Genomic DNA, 20,893 nt, shown 5'->3' with positions numbered 1-20,893 from the left:
TCCCCTCTTTCTGTTGGGTTTCCCTAAACAACAAAATAGCCCTCCCCCTTCCTGTTGGATAAACAATTTGGCAATGGCAAGTTGACAATGGAAAATTAAGTACAGACAATCCAAAACCTGTGTGAATTTTCAGACACAGAAATACTGAGAAAACATAACTTGTAAATATGAAATACAATAGTGATAGTCGCCGCTTCCAGTCCAGTGCTGAGATATAGCCCACCAGGATTGTTATTTTTCAGTTCTCGCGCCTTGCTGTGCCAAACACTTTGCTTGATTTACCAGTATAAAGTTGCTATGACACTCGCAACCATGTTCTTTAAGCTCGGTTCCCACTGTGGTTTAAGTGTGTTTTAAGTATGTTTTAAATAAGATTTTAAAGTTAAACCATAATGTGAACGTGTTTGTGTTTTAAAATTTTTGCCATAAAACCTGTTTAAACCACAGATAAAATAAAACCTTAGATCAAAAAATTTCGATATTGTGGTTTAAAGTTCAAAGGCGCCGATAAATGCCGAAGGAGTTTTCAACGATTTTAGGGCACATTTGCGCATTTTCACGTTAACACAGAAAAGGGAATAAAAAATGGCAGAAAAAAAACTTAGTTTGGTACAGGAAGAGAATCTTAGCGTACTTATTCGCCAATATCCAGTGATTTTTGATAAATCACACAAAGGGTACCAAGAGAGAAACGCTACATGTTTTTGCTTTTAAAGCACAGTGGGAATGTTCAGGGTTTATTTTAATTTTTAAAACACATTTAAAACCTGTTAGGTTTTATATTTAAACCCAAGTTAAACCACAGTGGGAACCAAGCTTAAGGGCACAATACATCCTTTTAACCCTCACTCCCCCCAACCCCTTGGTTCTCTGGTACGCTTATCTTTTTCTAAAAATATTCTCTAATATCATGAATATCATGCAGGAATTTCAGGCTAAAAACGACCTCGATTCCAGGCCCTGTTTGTATATCATGTCAATAAGCGCCAAGGCCGGGGGCAAGACAGAAAGTTCTGGATACAAGGTTGGCCGTTAAGTCATTTGTAAGAAGTAAATGCCAGCAGTTTTTTATAGGTTTCTTACGTTTTTCTGGTTAGAAGAAATAAAAAAATTTAATGTCACATAATTCGCAGACGTAAATAGAATTTTTATAGTTTTTTCTTCTTTGCGTGGCTTCTTTGACACTGTTGCCGAATGCTTGGGCGGTTATTCGGGTTATCACAATGGCAGCGAGGTTTGAAGATAGACAAACAGATCAATCGCGTTCTTTACTTTTCATGGCAACATATTTTTATAAATATTATGTTTAAAAAATACGAATTTTACAGCTTGTTTCACAAACAAATTATACAAAACAACGTCTTTGACGTCCTGAAACTACCTGAACATGAAGCAGGTTATTCATGTAATAAAAAAATGTTAACAAACATATGTATATCATCTTAAAAATTAAACAGAAAAATAAAAATTAAAAGTCAGTACAACGCCTAATGAAATAACTAATTTCCACAGAGCAAGTCATCTTTCTTTGCTGTTTGTTTGTTGTAACCCTTCGCCTGAGATTGTGAAACATTTCTCGTTTTTTTTATCAGCACAAAAATCATCTATATTTTACCATTACGTTCGTTCAAAATGCAGTTTCAGTTTTAACATTGTGGCGGAGAGCATAAGAAGGGTCACATCCATCCATATCACAGACATGAATCTCTAACATGATATAAAAGACAGATTTGAGATTTGGGTACGAGAGTGTAGTAGCAGACATAATTTGCACAAATTTATAAATAAATAAATTATCAACAGTTTTTTCATCGTGCATCGTTCGTTTCGTCATTCGATCGAATCTAGAAATCAATACATTCGAATATCAATAGACATATTTCGATCAAATTGAAACACCACAGAATATATGCACATATCATTACCAAACATTGTTATTTTACGAATATCAATTTCATTCAACAAACAGTAATATTTCAAATTAAAAAGCGTCCCCTTGCTCGTCATTGGCTGTTTCTTAAAATTTGTTTAGCAAAGACAATGGAATACCTTAAATAATGTAAATTTGATAACAAAAATATTGATAGAAGGGATTGGTAAATCTTTTGGAACATTTCCAAAATCCAAATCTTTGTCAATATTTCGGTAAATGAAGAAAGTTCTGATTGATCATCTAAACCTAAAATTTCTGACCTTTCCCTGATATTTATTGAAATGACCGAATTTTTCTGGCATTTCATGGAAAAGACCATATTTTTCTGACAATTTACCTATATTTTTAAACTTTCTAACAATTTTTGACACTCCTGACGGAACGAGCACCCTGAAGATTGTGGTTATATATACTTTTAAACTGTAACATATTTTAAAACGTGAGCAAACATATCTTCACAGGTCTATCTTATACGTGATGTTAACGAGCCTCTCTTTAATGTGAATTTCACAGGCTTTCTTCCTTGTAAAATTTCGCTGCCCTCTCTCTTATGTACTGATTCGGATTTATCGTTTATCACGGGTCACTTTTTATGTAATAATCATGGTTTATTTTTAGTGTCATCTTAACCACCCCTGTTTCATGTGAACGTTTACAGGCCTCTCTGCATTTCATATTTAGACATTTCTCATTTATTTTATTTCATAAATAACTTACCGGCGTATATTTCTTCTGTATGTCTTCGCCTACATGAAAAAAAATAAAAGTTAGAATACATTATACCTTCGTCTTCCTAAACTGTTTCACTCCAAGTTCAATACATTTAACTGCAGCCGCTTCATTGGAACCCATGGGAAGAATCAACGTGACATAATCACAATCTCCCTTCCACTGAACACCCTACTGATTTTACACTCAGTAATAATAAATCCTTAATGTGATTACCTTTCTTTGTTTTTCTTTGAAGATCGCGCTCTGTCAGAACTGGATAAAGGTCTGCTCTCAAATATTTCCTGTGGAAAGGAAGTCATCTTTATTGTCAAAATAAAATTGAAAAATTACAAATGTAAGCACAACCACTTAAAAAATTACCTGCAGTCTCCGATGTTCATCTAAAGCCTGTTGATCAAGCGAATACCTTTTCTCCTGTTTTTCTGGCTTTGATATATTTTTAACAGGTGGTAAACGCAATTCGTCACCAGCTTCCGTACGTTTGTGACTCGCACTTGTCTTTCTTTCACCACCGTCGAGATCACCATTGGTTTCCATTGAAACGTTTGTTGTAAAATCCCTCAAATGGTCTTTGTATTTGCGTGATTTGATTTTGTAGTAGTAAAGTTCTTTTTCCAAATTAATGACTTTCTTTTCCGATGCGCTGAGTCTAAGAGGTTAAATATAAAAGATAGAGGCGTGCATGTATACTATCTGAAACATTTTCTTTGCAAACCGGTGTAAAAAGTAGAAATATGTCGTAAATAGTGAAAATATGGCGTAAAATAGTCAGCGTTGAACCGGAGTCAACGTAAAAATTACTGATTTTGAATTGTCTACTTTTTTTAGGTTTATTGAATTTAAAAAATGATTTATTGGGTAAATTTTATTCTTAGAAAGACAGTCATGTTTCTCCAATGCCTTGTTCACATTGTATTGTTTTATTGGATTTAAAAAAGCTTATTCAATCCAACATTGAGACGATAGAAACCTAATAAAAGCGAAATAAAAACTTTGCAAGTAAATTAACGGCAGCCGAGATATAAAAAACATGACCGTACTTTCTTCCACTTGATTGCTTCGCTTATTCCTACCCTTCATACTTACATGTTACTTTCTCTCGCTGCGAACTCGTTCTCCATCATTCTCAATTGAGACATCAAAAATTGGATTTCTTGTTCATACTTGCTATTTTGGTCTATAAATTGTTTTTCGTGTCTCGCTTCCACAACTTGTAACATGTGTTGCATGTCATGTAAAGATCTCTCTTGCTCTGAAACTTTCACTTCAAAATGGTAGCGATGCTCATCGGCTTCCTCATGACTCTTTTTTAACTCGATTATTTTCAAAAACAACTTTCCCAATAAGTGCTTATATTCGTCTATTGAAAGTTCGCCCATATCGTTCAACAAGTGGTCTATATTTTTCTGATAATCTATGTCCTGTTCATCCAAACAGGACTGTTTATTAGATATTAAATCATTCTTGAATGAAATTGCTTCATCCACTGCCTCGATGGCCTCTCCCAACTCGATTAATCTTCTCTGTTCGTGCGGCGCGAGTCCACCATCTTGGATAGTGTTTTCAAGTTCTGTTTTTTGCACGGTCAAGTCTTCTTTGACTTTTTCTAGTTTTTTTAAATCTGTGCTGAATTTATCTTTTTGTTGTAGCTGCTGTATTTGCTCGTCGACATTTTCCATTTGTACGGAAAGCTTCATGATGCTCTGAATAAACAAGTAAAATAATCAAAATGGCGGAACTTTTATAGCGTGTTATTCAATGACCGTCGAAGTCCTCATTTGATTAAAGAGAGAATCGTTAGATTTAACATCAAATGAGGAAAACATCCCCTCCTGTATTTCACATACATGTAAAAATTTGAAAGTAAACGTAAAGAAACACGGATAACGATTGCTTAAAAAAAAGAATAAGTCTTCCCGTTTTCCTTTTGAAATCTTTAAATTTATTGAGCACCAAGCTCATTCAAGGCAATAGGGTTACCTATCTAAAATTTAAACATACTAAAATTTATACTTTTGATATGCTGATGCTAGATTTGGTTTTCTTGACTTCAAGTTGATCTCTCTCTGTCTTGAGTTCTTCTTTCTTCTTTAAACTTCGATCACGTTCACGCAGTTCTGCTTCTAACATATCGATATCTTTTTGCCGTGCTAAGATTTTCTCAATCTCCGCATCAATCCACTGTTTCTTCTTTTCTAAGTGATCGTTCGACTTTGAGCTGTAAAACAAAACAAAGAAAATACCTTAAAGATGCAAAAGAGATGATGTTGAACTATATGTTGTAGAGCTCTCTCATTTTAAAAATTGTGCTATGTAATTCGCATTTCAAGATTCTCTGCATAAATTATTAGATTATGCATAAATTATTAGATTCTGCATAAATTAGGTCACATTAAAAATATCATAAATTAAATTGCATAAACATTTATGGCACTGATTTGTTCGTTCCAGCCCTCTTAATTTGGTGGGATATGCAGACTTCAAATCATAGAGTGTTCACACAAAATTTAGAAGCCTGGGATTAGTAATCGCGACCAATAACCAGTTAAACAAATACGTATAAAATATAATTTCGACAGGGAAAGAGACACACATTTTAAATTCGTTTCAAGTGTTTTTTTTTCCGAAAGTGCATTTTAATCTTTTCACACTATTAAATCCTGCAAGCAATGAAGATACATGAAGAAAGTTCTTACTCTGACCCAGCACTGGTTCTCAATTTCCTTTGCGCCGCTACAACCTCTTCATTTTTGCGTTTCAATAATTTCTGTTGCTGATCTGTCTTATGTTCCAACTCCTTGATTCGAATTTCATTTTTTCGCAACTCTTGTTCGAACTTGCTCTTCTTGTCGCCTTCACTTCTCAATTTGCGTTCTAATTCGTTGTGTTGATTCTTCATGCGGGATATCCACGCTTCAAGATCTTTCACTTTCTTCTCGTTATTCTGCTGAAACGAGGAAATCCGGTTTGAGATCGTCTCCTTTTGTTTTAAATCATCATACCTCTTCTGCATGTTTTTAAGTTTCTTCTTGTAGTCACTTTCGAGTTTACTCTTCTGCGTTGTGTCTTTATTGTTGCTCTTCTCGCTTTGGTTTAATTTAGCTTGAGCTTCTTCGAGTTCACGTTTTGATTTTTCATATTCTTTCTCCAGTCTAGTGAGCTTTTCTTTATAAGTGTAGTTCGTTGCTCGAGCTTCTTGTTCACTTCTTTCCAACTCAAGGATTAAGCCTTCCTTTTGTCTAATTGAAAAAAATGATAAGATCAATACACAAAACGATAAGTCGAATAAAATAAACGCGTCAACATTGACGTCGATATAACGATAGGTTTTGATATAACAATGAATGTCGATAAAAAGCGAAACGGCTCAAACAACAAAGACACAATTAAATGTTCTGTGGAATCTTCTAGAAGAGGGCATCTTGTAAAGCGGAACCTCCATAAAGCTTTTTCCAAAGCAGACAAATAAAGTAGACAATCTGTCAGGTCTTGTTTTGACAGTTTAGCCCAAAATAATCTCCATAGGACATTTTAGGAAGACGTTATGACCTATATTATTGTCTTTTTTTAAAACATTTATAGTATTTATTCCTGCCGTAATTTTTTTTCTGATGAACTTTTACCGTCAAAAGAGACCTCTCATTTGTATTCCTTAAGGCCTGATTTGATAAAAGTTTCAAATCTTATACCAAACTTCTCTAGAAACATCTCTAACATGACAAGGAGCTGCAGTTGTTCGCTTTAGGTAGGTTTCGCTCTACATTCCAAAATCTTACGTACAAAGAAACAACGAAATTTCTTACTGTATATTATTCTCCATCTCTTTCAACCGATTAGTAAATTCTCGCACATTCATTTCAGCGTTTTTCACTTCATGGCGCGCCGTGTCTCTACTTGTTTCAAGCTTCGCAAGTGTATCGCTCTCAACCCCATTCAAGTCCAACATCGGTAACTTCGGACGCGATTTGAATTTTCGGGAACGCAAAGGGTGATTCCCTGAGTCTGCACGCGTGCGTTCTAGTATTGGTATATGTGATACAAATTTCTTCTGGCGCGATTTAGATTCCTTAGCGTGAATTTCTTTTTTGACGTCATCATCCCCATCTTCATCTGAACTAATGTCGTCATCATGTTCAACAACATCCATGTCGTCGATCTGTGACATGAGCATTTCACTTTTCACTCGAAAGTTTTGAAGAACTCGATCTTGAGGTGTCATCGGTGGTAATTTTTCAACGCGAGGCTTTTCGTCTAGAAACGCTTGCCTGGAAGAGCCTAGATTGAGAAGGAAAAAAAATAGAATATTAGTTTAGAAAATTTTGCTAGGTAAAACTGTGATAGTAAAAAGAAGAAGAAAAAAAATCATCAAAAATAAAAAAGATAAAAGAAAATCATAAATGAAAAAAAAAGATTATATACATGAAAAATAAAACAGATATTAAATAATATAACGCTTTCGTTAAAAAGATTCTTTTTTCAAAGATAACGAACTTTTTTTACATCAAGATAAACGCGTCTTAGAGATGAAAAGATAATGAAATATTAAAAAAGAAAAATTAATTAAAACATTCTCTCTTGGCGAAGAGCACGCAAATTCGGCACTACACCTTTTAGATAAAATATGTTGGACATCAGAAAAAGAATGAGCAGCTTCTGAAACACCATTTTGAGAAAACAAAAGAAACATGAAGCTCTTTTTTAGGTTAAGTTAAACCTTTGTTTTAATTTAAATAGAAGATAACTAAAAAAAAATGTCGAAAGTTGCTAGAACATCGCGAAGTGGCGTAAAAAAGTACCCAGGGAGTAAACTCATTTTCCGAACGATTTTTAAAATTAGTTTTTCACCACTAAAACCCATGAGACTTGTAGTTTTCAAAAATGTTTTTATTTTTGATGAGACGCCGAATGAAAGAAGTTTAATCGCCGGCAACCGAAAACGCGCGACTTCCCGTAAATCTCGGGCTCGGCGTGCATGATGGCGTGTATGATGGCGTGCATGATGGCGTGTATGATGGCAAAAATTAAACTGAGAAGATAAGGGCAGATTATTCAGTCATAATCAGTATGCTGTCCCACATTCTTAGAATATCACAAATACCTAACATTCTTCATCATAATTTGGATAATGATTAAAAACGTGGATTTTAGGAACAAATATGTTTGGCGCATAAAAAAAATGAGTTTATATAAAAGTTTATATGAAATACAATTTCATACAATATGGTGAAAGAAAGTAGATGTAAAAATAGTCATTGGCAAAAATTTAGGTGTGACAAGGTTTGGGCATTTTAGTACTTTGGGTGAAAAAAAAATTAGGCAATCATTTTGGTCGAAATTTTGTCATGCCGAAATTTTTCGCTATTAATGCAATATGTATTAATATATTGTCAAGTCTAGTTAAAGATTCAATGAGGCGATTGTATGGTTACGCCGATATAACACTTTCGTCTTCGAACGCGACGGATTTCGTGTACGCCACTAATATAAAAAACAGGCATGCGATTCCCACAATATACAAGACAAACCTACCTCTAGACCTTCTTAATTGTTGTATGATCATCTGCTGTTCAAATATCCGTTCTGTGAGAGCGCTTTCGTTGTTCTGAGCTACATCCATACCCAACCTTAGCCTTGCATTCTCCTCACCAAACGCAATTACTTCCTGGCGCAACTCTTCCACATCTTGGTTGTTGATCTCCATCAAACACAACTGCTCTTTGCACTAAAGGAAATTCGAGTTAATAAAAGCAAAAAATAAAGTAAAACGAATTACGGACATCTTGTAAGCTCCTGAACCCTGAATATTCGATCCACTTTAACGGGTCACATTTTCGCGAGAATTAAACGCAAAACACTAACGATTACAACTACGACAACTCAATAGTTTGTGTTACACATTGCAACGTTAAAATGCCGTCAATATACTGTCCTACCGAAAACAAAATTATGGATTTGCCCGTCCGTGACATTAAATCGAGTGAAAAATAAACTGTTCTATTCAACTACAAAATTCACCAGGATAGCCTCTTCAGTTCCTATTGGCACTGCTTTCCAAGAGAGTACTGCGAAGGGTGTCCTAATGCATTTAAAGCACAGCAAGCGCTCAAATAGATATTTATTTAAATTTAGATTCAGTGTCAAATTCAAATCTACCAAAACATGGTTTCTTTAACCTTTTGTAACTCGTTTCTTAAATTCTCAACAATATCATTCTGTGGTCGCCTCAGAGCTGATGCTCTCGACGGAGCTGAAACTGGTCGATCAAATTGATGTTTTTCCCATTTATATCGCCATGTTTTGATATCTGCAACCAGTTGAGGTGGTAGAGTCGACGTGGCCTCGATCATTTGAAATAGTGTATTAACTTCATGTAGACTTTGAAGGTATTTGTTTTCTTCTACTTCGTGTCTTATAAAAGAGAGAAGCAACGTTAACAAACACATCACCAGCGCCAAAAAATAACAATGACGACGAACACGACGACAACGACAACAATGACGACGACGAGGGTAATAACAAAGACGCCAAAAAAACAATAACGACGACGGCGACAAAATCAACAATTGATGACGCCTAGAACACCATGGCAATACAAATAACAAAAGTATTAACTTACTTCTCATTCACCAATTCAAGATCATTTATTCTTTGCAAACCATATTTCGATTGATCAGAAATACGTCTTTGTAACTGACCTCTTAGAGCCTAAAATAAAAATTATACATGCAAATAAGTTTTAAATTAGAAAGGTGTGGCCGATAATAACGGAAGTTTAAATATTATTCAAACTAAGATGAAAAGTACTTTTATTAAAAGTCCATACTCCAAGATACATGAACGCTATTTTTATAATGTCTGTCTCGGTTTCGTAATTTATATACTTTCTTGTTATACTACATTCCCTTCCCAATCATTACTTTCTAAAATATTTTAACACATCGTTTGTACATAAAATGCTTTATTTTTACTTTTCTAGGTACCCTAGTTCCTTCATTGATCCATTGCAAAGGTGAACTTATAGTCCTGTTTTTATATAATCGGGGTCGGAACTTTGTATGGGGTAATTGGAGAACCCTGTCTTACCTGAATTTCGCTTTCCATCCGGGAAACCTTTGATGACTCCATATCCCAGTTAACAACAGGTTTGTTTCTTATAGAATTAGCCTGGATATTAAAGAAAAACAAAACAAGAATAAGTAGAGAAAGGACAACAAAGAATTTCAACAAACTGTTTTTTACTGTTTACATGCAGCTAAAATCAAATCATTTACAACATAGATTGGCTGGATATTTGACCATTGGCCAAAGGTATCAGTTGCATTTTTTCTCCCCCTAGTCCTTATCACATCACTATGAAACTTAAAAATAAATCCTTTCGAGCCTAGGTACTACTTAACTCTCATCGCTCTTGTCACGTGATCATTAAACTACCAACTGGAACAAACATATAACTTACGCGGGTAGAATATTTAAGGGAGTTGATATTCTCATCCAGGTCAGCCAATGCAGGTGAGAGGCAGGTAATCATCACAGTTCTACTGTTACCTCCTAATGAGTCTTTCAGCAGTCGAGTTAATTTACTTTGTCTGTAAGGAACGTGCTGATTTTTTCTCTTGTTGTCTGACAGTGCACTTATAACGTTACCTAGTGCAAGCAGACCGGTGTTGATCGAGACGGATTCTTTAAATCTATCGCCTTGATTGCCAGTACGGTGTGCACGTTCTGAACCAGCGAGATCAACAAAATGAAATCGAGACGATAACACGTTTCCTATATAATTGTTAGTAAGTTTCATTGACAAGGAAATCACAATGCAACGTCCTCAGTATAAAGTTGTAGTTAACTAAATTCATATATTATAAAAACTATTTGAAAACAATGTATAATAAACATGTTTTTCAATGATTGTGATTAGACCAACTGTTTATGAAGTGGCTAGAAATATTTCCACCGTTTTACTACCATGCAAACTGGTTATTTAGTTTTTGTGTTCAATCTGTCAGTGTTTTGCTTAGAGATATTAACGATGACGTAATTCACTGAACCCATAATTCATTGCATTATTCCTTCATGACCTCCAGTGTTGGAAACACTGTTATCAACGTGAGTCCTGTGTTCTGAATGTATACATTAGGTATTAACAGGCATTGTCTACCCAGTTTCCCTCACATGGAATGGGTTTTCCCGTAAGGGTAAAAGCACTAACATGCCGAACCACGGACCTTGTCATTGCGAAGCGCACTTCATAACCACTAGACCACGCGCCATCTGTTTTCAAAGCTAAAACTGCTCGAGTTCATTGATACTTTGATATAAACTTACCGCTGTGTGAAGAATCAGTTTCAACCACTTGATACTGGTCTGTAAAGTAAATAAAAAATGGTATCCAAGCAATGCGTACTCCATGAAAATGATTTATCAGAGAATATTTTAGTTTTAGTTGTAGTTTTTCGCTAACACAACTAGGGTCACATTTGATAGCAAGCTTTACTGTTAAAAAGTCTGTTAAAACTAAAAATAAAACATAACTTAAATTAAATACCTAGTATCAATGTAAAAATACAATGTGATCGGCTTGATACGTTGTTCATATTTGTGGAGCCCACATGACGCATTGCAGTCCCAGCATCCAACAAGTTCAAGACGTCTTCCATACTTTCTGCTGATTCTTCACAAGCACCAACAACAACTAAAACATGAAAGATCCGCAGTAATGAAGTTTCATGAAAAAAATTAATGGCAAGTAAATAATTCCAAAACAAAAAACACAATGACAATTTTAAACAGGATAAAGAGCAAATCCAGACTCATAAAACTATCTTATACGCCATTTTGTATTTCTCTTAAAATTTTATCTATTTCTGTGTTTTTATTATTCTCAATGATGTGGCTACGTAGTGATATGAATAATGGTAGCAAACATTTAACCTATACGTAGTATATCTGAAGCTGGATCAATCCTTTTTTCTTTACCTATGTTGAAACAGTTAAAACCTTCTTCTACAGCATAATCATGCAGAAACAAGTTGAGGATTTCTACACTAGCTAACATAAAACGAAACAACGATGAATTACGTCACAGCAAAACTAAGAACCTGTGTTTCCAGCTTCATCATCTCTTATTTGAAGATTCTTCGTCGAGTTTTCCAACAAATCTGTTGTCTCTTCACGATAGACTTCAATAAAACACACTCGAAGTTTGCATATTACTCGACCTTCAAGTTCCTAAAAGAAATTCCTGGTATAGCAAACTACTTTGTGAGCACACCTGCAAAATTTTGAATAATACTGTTGTGCGTTGTTTTAATCCCATCCCCTTTCTACTGAGCCCTCCTTCGAGATTTGTGAGTGAAAGTTATAGCCTTGCTTCTATTGCTTCATTTTGGTATCTTACAACATTAATCCCTATCAGCCAAATCTAAAGATCTAATTACTTTTATCATTTCTTACTATATTAAGTTGAATATTTTGTGGTAGATAACAACTTGTATAAAGTTCTTCACTAAAGTGCTTCTTCAACCGTGAATAAGTCAAAAACAATAAAAACAAAAAACATGAATACTTCAGTCTTCGAAAACTACAAAATATATCAACTATGCTTACGTTAATACGTTCAAATATATCGGAAACAGCTCGAGGTATAATACCACGTTCTTCTTCATCTAAATACACACAATTTCCAGTTCCCATTGTATACGTTTTACCTGAGCCCTGGAACAGAAAAGTTTGGTTACAAAAATGAAAACATGTTTAACTTTAATTGAACAACTATACAAATAATTGGGACATACTGTTTGGCCATACGCAAACACAGTGCAGTTGTACCCATCAAAAAATGATGAAATAAGAGCTTTGACGCAATCACTATAAACTGCAGTCTAAAAACAGAACACACTTAAGATTATCCCAACCAAAATAAAATTTCAAGTTCTATTTAAAGACTACTGCTGTAACAAAAAGATTTTACCTGTGATGTAGCCTGTTCAAACACATAATCAAATGAGAAACAACGATCTTTTCCAATGCTGATTTGAGGTTTATTAGGATCACAATACAGGCAAGCATCTTGATTCAAATGTATCTCATCACCAACCAATGGCCTGACCTAAAAGTAAAATATACAATAATTAGTTTAGCTTTGGTAGGTCCTCACCTTTCGACAACCTTCTTTTGTTAAAAAAATCTCCTAAAAGTTTAAAGTCAGGTTAATTTTTGGCATCATTGTTGATTTCAAATTTCTTGTAATTGCATTAAGCTATTCTTTTAAATATAACATTTGATAGACGCCCACTGATATAAAGGTTAACACAAAACTACTTTGATGACACTGTGGACACACAGGGTGTAATCAAATCCAAAAATTGAAAAATTGCCATTAAATATCAAATGGGAATTTTAGCAAAATGGTTTGAGGTATTAATGAAATCCTTTTCCTTCATAAAATCTAAGTCCCATAACTTTGGAGTAAATATTAGCTTCCGTAATGAATTGAAAAATTTAGGATAAACTCCAATTGGAAAATAGTTGTCTAACGGCTATTGAGAATGCTGGATTACACCCCTACACAGCAGTATGACAAGATAAAAATACAGTTGAGTAATCAAATATTTTGTTGAGATAACATAAACAAACACAAGATAAAAGCACATTTTATTAAATGAAATACAACGTACCCTAACCGCAACCTGTATCGGTACTTCTGTTAACATGATTTTATACTTCTGTTTCCCAGTTCTTATATTGATGGCTGTTGCATAAGCTGTAAATACATTGTTTACATTCCAGTTCAGACTAGGTAATCCAGTATTTGTCGATCTGTATATAGAAGAATAAAATAAAAATAACAATAAATTAACAGAAAACATACAACGAAATGTGCAACTCCTAGAAAGCAGTTTTCTTTATAAATATTCATGCTCAGTTTAATGTCTAACCTATGCTTTAAGATGCATGCACATGCCTTTTCTAGGCTTCCATAAAATATTTACAAATCTAAATATTTACTTTCTTATTTTGTTCTATTCTTCTCAAATTACCAAACTAAATTAATTTTTACAACCTGAGCAGTATGTAACAAACAAAGTCTACTTCTAAATTCTGCACATTCTTTGTTCTACCCTCTGCTCTATTTTATCCAGGAAATCAGTCTTGACTATTTTTATGTAAATGGGACAGACTCTCCTTTTCAAATAATATAATCTCCCTTCCATTCAAATTAAATAAAAAATTAAACAAGCCAAAAATAATATCAAGTATAATAAATACCTTAAAGTCAAAAACACTAATGTGATTTTGTATTTTCATGACAATGTCACAAAGCCGATGCAGTGTCTTTTCTTGGTGCCATAAATTATTCTTTATTTCTACAATCACACTAATTTAGTTATACCAGAACATTATAAACCTAACTAATTTTAGTTATTAACTGGTACTAAGATACACCTAAACAAACAAACATTAGGTAAAAGCTCATACAAACACACCATGGTGTGTAAAATTGTGTATTTGTGTAAAATTGTGTAGTTCAGCAATAATGTTGTAGTATTCTGGGAATTGATTTTCATGAGTCAGTTGCCTTATTTTCAACTACAACTAATCCCAAAATCAACATCCAACAAGCCTTCAATAAATCCATGAATATTGAAAATTAAATAAATCAGGAATGGAAAAATTACGCACATACTCTTTTTTTAACATTGTTAAGGAATGTCACAGTCAATTTTTAAAACACAAAATTAAAAAATCACCACATTAACCATTAAAGTGTCAAAATATTTTTTTAACAATATTGACACACACTGATCATATGGAAATCAGCTGATCTACTTGCATTTTTTCAAATTAGAAAAACAGAACTATGGACAATACATTGTTGAAATCTTAAAAACAAATAACTTGAGTCAGCAAAATAACCTAGTCCCTAATAATACAAATAAAATTATCTAATGTTCCACATATACAACATATAAATACGTTTATATTTTACTTCATAGCAACAGTACATTTCGGAAATCTGTAATATGATGCATATACACTTGGTTAAAGAGGTTTTAATTAAATTCGATTGGTACTGCTTCGAAATTGCATGGTATGTTACTTTTAGAAAATGTTGAGCAAAATAACAAAATGTTATGCAAAAATAATTGTGCTTTCTTTGCCTTTTATTGCAGTGACAATTAGAAAAGTATTTTACACCTTATTCTTGAATGAATGTAACATGTTTCCAGTGTCATTAGGGAGTGCCACAAAAATAACTAACAAAACCGCTTTTATCAGGAGCTTAATGCTAATTTAGACTCTCATTCCGATTTGATATATCTAATTTTAAAGTCCAGAATAAGTGGGTTTAAAATATATATAAAAAAGTTAAAAAACCCGTTTTTTGCTAGATACTCTGGATTTTAAACATAAACAACATAGAAGAAAGTTTGCCATGGAGAAAAAGAAAGAATATAATAGCAAATCAAAACATTTTGTGTGGCACTACCTAAAGAAGCTCCCAAAAACAAAATTATTTCTAATGCCCTCCCCCACCCTTCAACCCCTAATTACTGTGGTAATGATTTCTTTAACAATAGTGTGGCAAACTCTTAACAGTAAATTGGTGGCAAAGGCACTATTTATAATACTAGATCCTAAAGATAAAGTCAATAATCTTGTAAGGTTCGACTTTTAAAGACTTTAATAAATAATAACGTTAATATTTTGTTATATGTAATAAAAATTCCATCACACATTTTTTTTATCCAAGAGTCAAACAGAAAACAACAACAACAAAACAGTGTATATTTGTCCTATTCACATATAAATTTGTATAATGGTTTGTGAATTATATGCTTTTAACTCTCCTTCTTTTTGCCACTCATTGATTTCCATGTGTTAAGAAGTCGAAACCCTTGAACTAGACCTGAAACTTGCCAAGAAATACACACAGCTATCATTGCCATTTTCATTGGCGAATTTTTCCATGTTACCGGAACTTTCTTAACATCTTTAAAATCAATTTGGACTTGGTTAACTAATTCAAGCGCACCAAGAAACAATGGTATTAAGCCAAAAAACAAATTACCAATGATATACACCCACAGTCGCTTCATGTCGTTTTTTGGCATTCCACCAAACGCAATAAATGCACAAAATCCACTGATCAGCCAGATCTGTTCCCAGTACACTAAATGTTGAAAATAGGTTGATCCCAGGAATACAGCTACTTGTTTTGCTACATAAAGCACTGCAATCAGCATGTGAGGAATCAAGCATTTCTGAACACTTTTTTTCAGGTCTGCACTCACTTTGTAGTGATTGACAATTTTCTCACGATGAGAGAAGTCCGAGCCATCTGTCCCTGCTGCTCTTGGTCCTGCTCTGGAAGCCATTTTTAATCTTATTCTAGAGAAAATCAGTTGTGATTATTAGGCAATACATGTATGTAACTTGTTTTTGATAATAGATACTTATTGTACTGAACTAAAACACAAATCATTAAGAAAAAATTTAACTACATTATAAAAAAAATATATTCTATACACAGTACAAAAGATTTATAAAAAACACAACTTAGCTGAAGATATAATTCACTTTAAAAACGGTGCATGTCTTATAAAAAGTGCAAAATTCAGTCCTCTGAAGGGAAAAGCAATCTACCGAGGTTGTAGAAATTATAAGGAAACTCTTAAGCATTTGTACTGAGTGGTTTAAATTTCTGCTTTAAAAAATTATAAAGTGACTATGTTACTGTGAATTTTAACATCTACAAAGCTTTGTGACTAGAAGATTTATTATGCCTTTATTTCTTGATAGCAACTGTTTAACAAACTTCTACTTTCTGGCATAAAAAATGGTGTTTATTTTCAAGGAAATATAAAAATTAAGACAACTATGTACAATAAAAAATATAATTTAAAATATTTCTTTGTAGCACAAAATGAAATAGCAACTGCAAAAATGCAAATTCTGTTGGGATTCAAAACACATAAAAAATGTTTCTTTATAGACCTACCATTTCATTCAACTATTATGGACCATACACATAAAGCAAAATAGTAGTTGTAGTAAAAAAGCATTAAAGTTAAGAATTGTTATCTTCCTTTAAGCATTCTTATTGCTGTTTTCAGAAGAATGAACACTTTATGGTGAAAGCATAAGGTTGGTCAGAAATTGCATTAATATAAATATATAAAATGTCATATACAAAAAACTGTTCTACCCTTTAACACTGTGAGATAAATATTTTTACTTCCCTGGACAATTTTTATGGTGCATGCTTCTCCAGTGTTGTACTTGACAAGATTTTGAGCAATAAAAAGTCATTTTGCACAGAGAACACTTTTTAAATTTCACATCTTTTTGAAGAGTTGAACACGTTGGATTAGAACAAAACATTGTTTCATCCAGCTGTGTTTTGATGAATTTTTGTCTACCTATAGATCCATCAACTTTTAACATAGAAAGATCATCATAGGTCATTGCTGCTAGATGACTGAAATCGTCATCATTTAAAGCATGGATTTCACCCATTTTCAGTACTGCATCTGCAACTTTTAACTCAATTAACTGTTGTTTACATAAATCTGTACCATCACAGAGCAAACCAAAACAACAAACAACAGATTTTAAAGTCTCCTCAGCAAAAACTTTATTTTTTAAAATATCAAGCAACTGTGAAATAATCCCAAACTCTGCCATCTGCTGAAAAAATGACATCGGGGCACAAACAAGCATCACTGACAAAAAATTTGCTGCAACTTTTTGAAATGTTTTAAGATCTTTTTTTAAAGAATGTTCTATAGATTTTGACAAAGAGAGTAAAACTGTTTTTTCTTTCCATATCACCTTACGTACGATTGGTGTGGCAGATACAATATTAAGTGCAGACCACAATAAACAGGTGAAGGGCCATCGATCTTTTTCAACAGTTTTGTCTTGAATGATTTGAATTATATCCTTCAAACAATATTCTGCAAACTTCTGATGCTTAATAAGTTGTGCATTGCCACATATGTTCAATTCTTTTACTATGTCAATCAGTTCTTCAGTATTTTGGTTTTTGATCAATTTTAAAGCATGTTCAGAGAATAATTCTGCATCTACAGCATAATTCGCCATATAAGAAACACTATTGTTTTAATCTAAAAAAAAGTTTATGACTTTAATATTTTTTCATAGGCATAAATCTTTTTACAACTAAGGTTTTGGTTGCTTAGTTTCAAATCATTGATGTCGGTGCTAGTATTACCTCAGTGTGGTATAATATAGGAAAACATGCTGTACACATAACAGACAAATCATTATTTACGTATTCGAGCTGATATTTTCATGCTTAGTTAGGAAAGAACAAAAATAACAAACCTCACAAATGCCTTAACTAAAGTGATAACCAATATGAATGCTATAGAAAGCTACATTTAAAATTATTATAATATAATGTGTAAAAGACACACAGTAAAATAACACAACTCTTTCAAAGCATCGTTAACTGTTGGGATACAAAGAAATTAAAAATCATTATCATTATACAGTATTTTAATAAAGCTCTTCTTCGTAATTATTTTTTTCTACCATATAACACCTACATTATATGCAAATTGGCATATAATATATGTCAATTTGCATAATAGAAAAAAAAATAGTTGTTTCTAGATCACTCTTGATGATAACGTTTTTAGAACCTGTTGGTCCTTTTTTACAGTAAAATACTGATGATATAAAACTAACACAAGAAAAAATGATAAATGTAACCCATATAAGACTAACTAAAAATTATGCATTGGTTCGTCACAGTAAAATTTCTATGTTATAAATAACTTCAATATAATCCTAAAATAAATATTTCATTAAGGCTTAAAATTAGGCTAATTTAGTAAAATTGGTCTTAAAAGTGTTAGGTATGCATGCTATAAAGTTAGTTGTATTATTCTACCTATAATATTATTAAACAAAAATGAAATATAAAATAAAAACCAAAAGTTAAAGATTTGTTGTAAATAAAATGTTTGTTCCATTTAAATTTACATCAGTAGTTTGATGTACATTGGCAAAAACTTTATACCATACTGTATGCACAGATTCAGTTTTCAATGTTGGTGAAAGATAAAAAATTTCAAAGTTCAGACTTTGAGGTGCTATAACCGAAAAATGATTTAACTTTCTGAATGATGTCTGACCCTGCTGCTTTAATAGTGTCAACAAAACCTATTGGTGCTGTATGATGAAATTCTTGAGGTGTATCATCTTCTTGCTTGCCTGACGGTAAGTTGGACTCTGCGGCTGGATCTATACCAAGTTGCTCTCTCATATTTTCAAGGTCTTCTGGTGTATACATTTCTAAACCAGGCATACCTGGTTTGCCCCTAAAATATAAGTATAAACTAAATAGGTAAAAAGAAATTCTTAATGCTAATGTAAAAAATGGCACTCTACTTAACACCAGGTAGAATGTTCAGCATAATCATTTTAATGCATCCTTATTTATCATGTTTCGATTTTTGACAAATACAAAAACAAAAAATCAGAGCCATTACTTCATATTTCTCATCATCTTCATAGCTTCAATATCTTTTTCTGTCATTTCAACAAACTTGAAATCCTTTCTTTTTCCTTTGACAAACTTTTTCTGAAGTTTATTACAAGCACTAGTCAAACTGTAACAGACTTCATTAATAAATGATGCTAATTTTAAATCATTCTTCCACAGTAATTCACCTAGATCTGTGTCCACATCACCAATTGTTTCATCACACGATCTCGCAATGGTTTTGCACTCTTCTCGACATTTGCCCACTTTTGTATGTTCCTGCAATTTTAGACCATCTTTTACCTCAAGAATGTCAAGTTTGTTAATCCATTCACCATAGACCTCTTCGTCAGGATTGCATGATTTTTCAACAATTTCTAATATTTCCTCTTCCCCAAGCTAAGAATCAAACAAATAATACTCATAAGTATATTACAGTAAGTGGAATTAGGTTTTCTTGACACTGTATGTTTTCAAATCAAATCAAGGGCACAAAATAAAATAAGGCTTATAATACATTACTTGAAACTCTGCAAACAAGCATTTTCATTATTTTCTTAGTGAAAATGTTTGTTTTTCTTCATGTTTTGTGAGTATATATAGAACAAAATCAGTACTTGTCAGAAAAAAATTATTTTCTTATAAATTTAAAAGTATCATAATTTTCATTTTTTTGCCCAAAACAAAAAAGCTTTGTTAATCTTGTCATCAATTATTAGCACAACTGTATTCATTTCAGTATATGTATAGAATTCAACCACACACCTTTAATGGCTTCACTTCATCACGTTTACGTCGAACAGCCTTAAAAAGTGATTTGGCAGCTTTTTGACATACGTCACATTTTATGTAAGGCAAGTCTTCAGTTAATGGAAGTATAGGAGGTTTCTTTGGCATCTGTGCATAAGTGAATGTTATGAAACAAACGATAAATAATGTTTGTTTCAACATCATTTTTTGGTGTGTGTGTGTACTTGTGCTGTCAAAAATAAAAAATAAAATCAATTACCTGTGCAAAAAATTGAACATCACAAACAAAATAAAGTGCTTAACCCTTTCCTGGTAACAGTAAATTTACATAACCAAAGGCAAATCTTTTTTAACTGTTGATGATTTTTCTATATGTCAGCTGAATCCCAAAGAGTTTATCCTGGTTAATCTCTGACAGAAACTACAAAATATCTACTTTGACTGACAGGAATTCATTTATCTATTCCACATTCCGCTATAAAGGGGAAGTGTCCACTACATTGACGTTCCTCCTAAATTCACTTATATTGCTTTAAAAAGTTATACCCTCTGCCATGGGTGTCAGAATCAAGTAAAATCGACCATACTTTAAGCTCAGAAACCAAGAGACCTTTTAGGGAACAAGGAGGTTGAGGGCTTATTTGGGAGAAAAAAGATTCCAAACACAATATATTGTAAATGTAATTGTATTCAAGAAAAATAAAAAAAAAGTAAAAAAAAAATACAAAAAACTTTGAGATTTTGCTGAAGAAATTTAATAAGGTGGATTTCTTACAGCAATTACCGTGAAAAGGTTTGTTAACATCGTGGTTCGTGTTAATTTCATGTTATGCACGAACCATGGTGGGTCATGATGTGTACTTTTTTTAACAATCATGGACCTCTCAATCATGTTTCGTAGACTACACAAACAAAAATTAAAAATTACACCGTGGCTTCCGCGATAGATAACTTCTATTGTAAAA

The 20,893-nt window shown here is 33.0% G+C and overlaps 3 protein-coding genes across 3 annotated transcripts; all 3 read right to left on the bottom strand.

Moving 5' to 3' along the window:
* Positions 1-1,255: 1,255 nt before the first annotated feature.
* LOC130656241 (kinesin-like protein KIF27) lies at positions 1,256-14,276 on the bottom strand. The gene is made up of 21 exons (XM_057459077.1): positions 13,931-14,276; positions 13,339-13,480; positions 12,633-12,770; positions 12,457-12,543; positions 12,269-12,376; positions 11,761-11,890; positions 11,208-11,354; positions 10,988-11,026; positions 10,122-10,435; positions 9,749-9,829; positions 9,282-9,370; positions 8,839-9,073; positions 8,195-8,387; positions 6,469-6,940; positions 5,362-5,904; positions 4,679-4,883; positions 3,752-4,368; positions 3,026-3,314; positions 2,879-2,946; positions 2,651-2,679; positions 1,256-1,844 (listed from the first exon to the last, which is right to left on the bottom strand). The coding sequence occupies exons 2-21, from the start codon at positions 13,372-13,374 to the stop codon at positions 1,831-1,833; spliced, it is 3,834 nt and encodes a 1,277-aa protein (XP_057315060.1). The 5' UTR covers positions 13,375-13,480; positions 13,931-14,276; the 3' UTR covers positions 1,256-1,830.
* Positions 14,277-14,478: 202 nt separating this feature from the next.
* Positions 14,479-16,078, bottom strand: LOC130656244 (protein jagunal homolog 1-A-like). Its single transcript, XM_057459079.1, has one exon. It carries the CDS (start codon positions 16,039-16,041, stop codon positions 15,505-15,507), a length of 537 nt encoding a protein of 178 aa, XP_057315062.1. The 5' UTR covers positions 16,042-16,078; the 3' UTR covers positions 14,479-15,504.
* A 1,883-nt stretch (positions 16,079-17,961) lies between these two features.
* On the bottom strand, positions 17,962-20,179 carry LOC130656242 (uncharacterized). The gene is made up of 3 exons (XM_057459078.1): positions 19,944-20,179; positions 19,186-19,577; positions 17,962-19,014 (listed from the first exon to the last, which is right to left on the bottom strand). The coding sequence occupies exons 1-3, from the start codon at positions 20,130-20,132 to the stop codon at positions 18,765-18,767; spliced, it is 831 nt and encodes a 276-aa protein (XP_057315061.1). The 5' UTR covers positions 20,133-20,179; the 3' UTR covers positions 17,962-18,764.
* Between the last annotated feature and the right edge of the window lie 714 nt (positions 20,180-20,893).

This window comes from Hydractinia symbiolongicarpus, chromosome 9, assembly GCF_029227915.1.
Source record: "Hydractinia symbiolongicarpus strain clone_291-10 chromosome 9, HSymV2.1, whole genome shotgun sequence".
NCBI lineage: Eukaryota > Metazoa > Cnidaria > Hydrozoa > Anthoathecata > Hydractiniidae > Hydractinia > Hydractinia symbiolongicarpus.
This window is presented reverse-complemented; position numbering and strand designations above follow the sequence as displayed.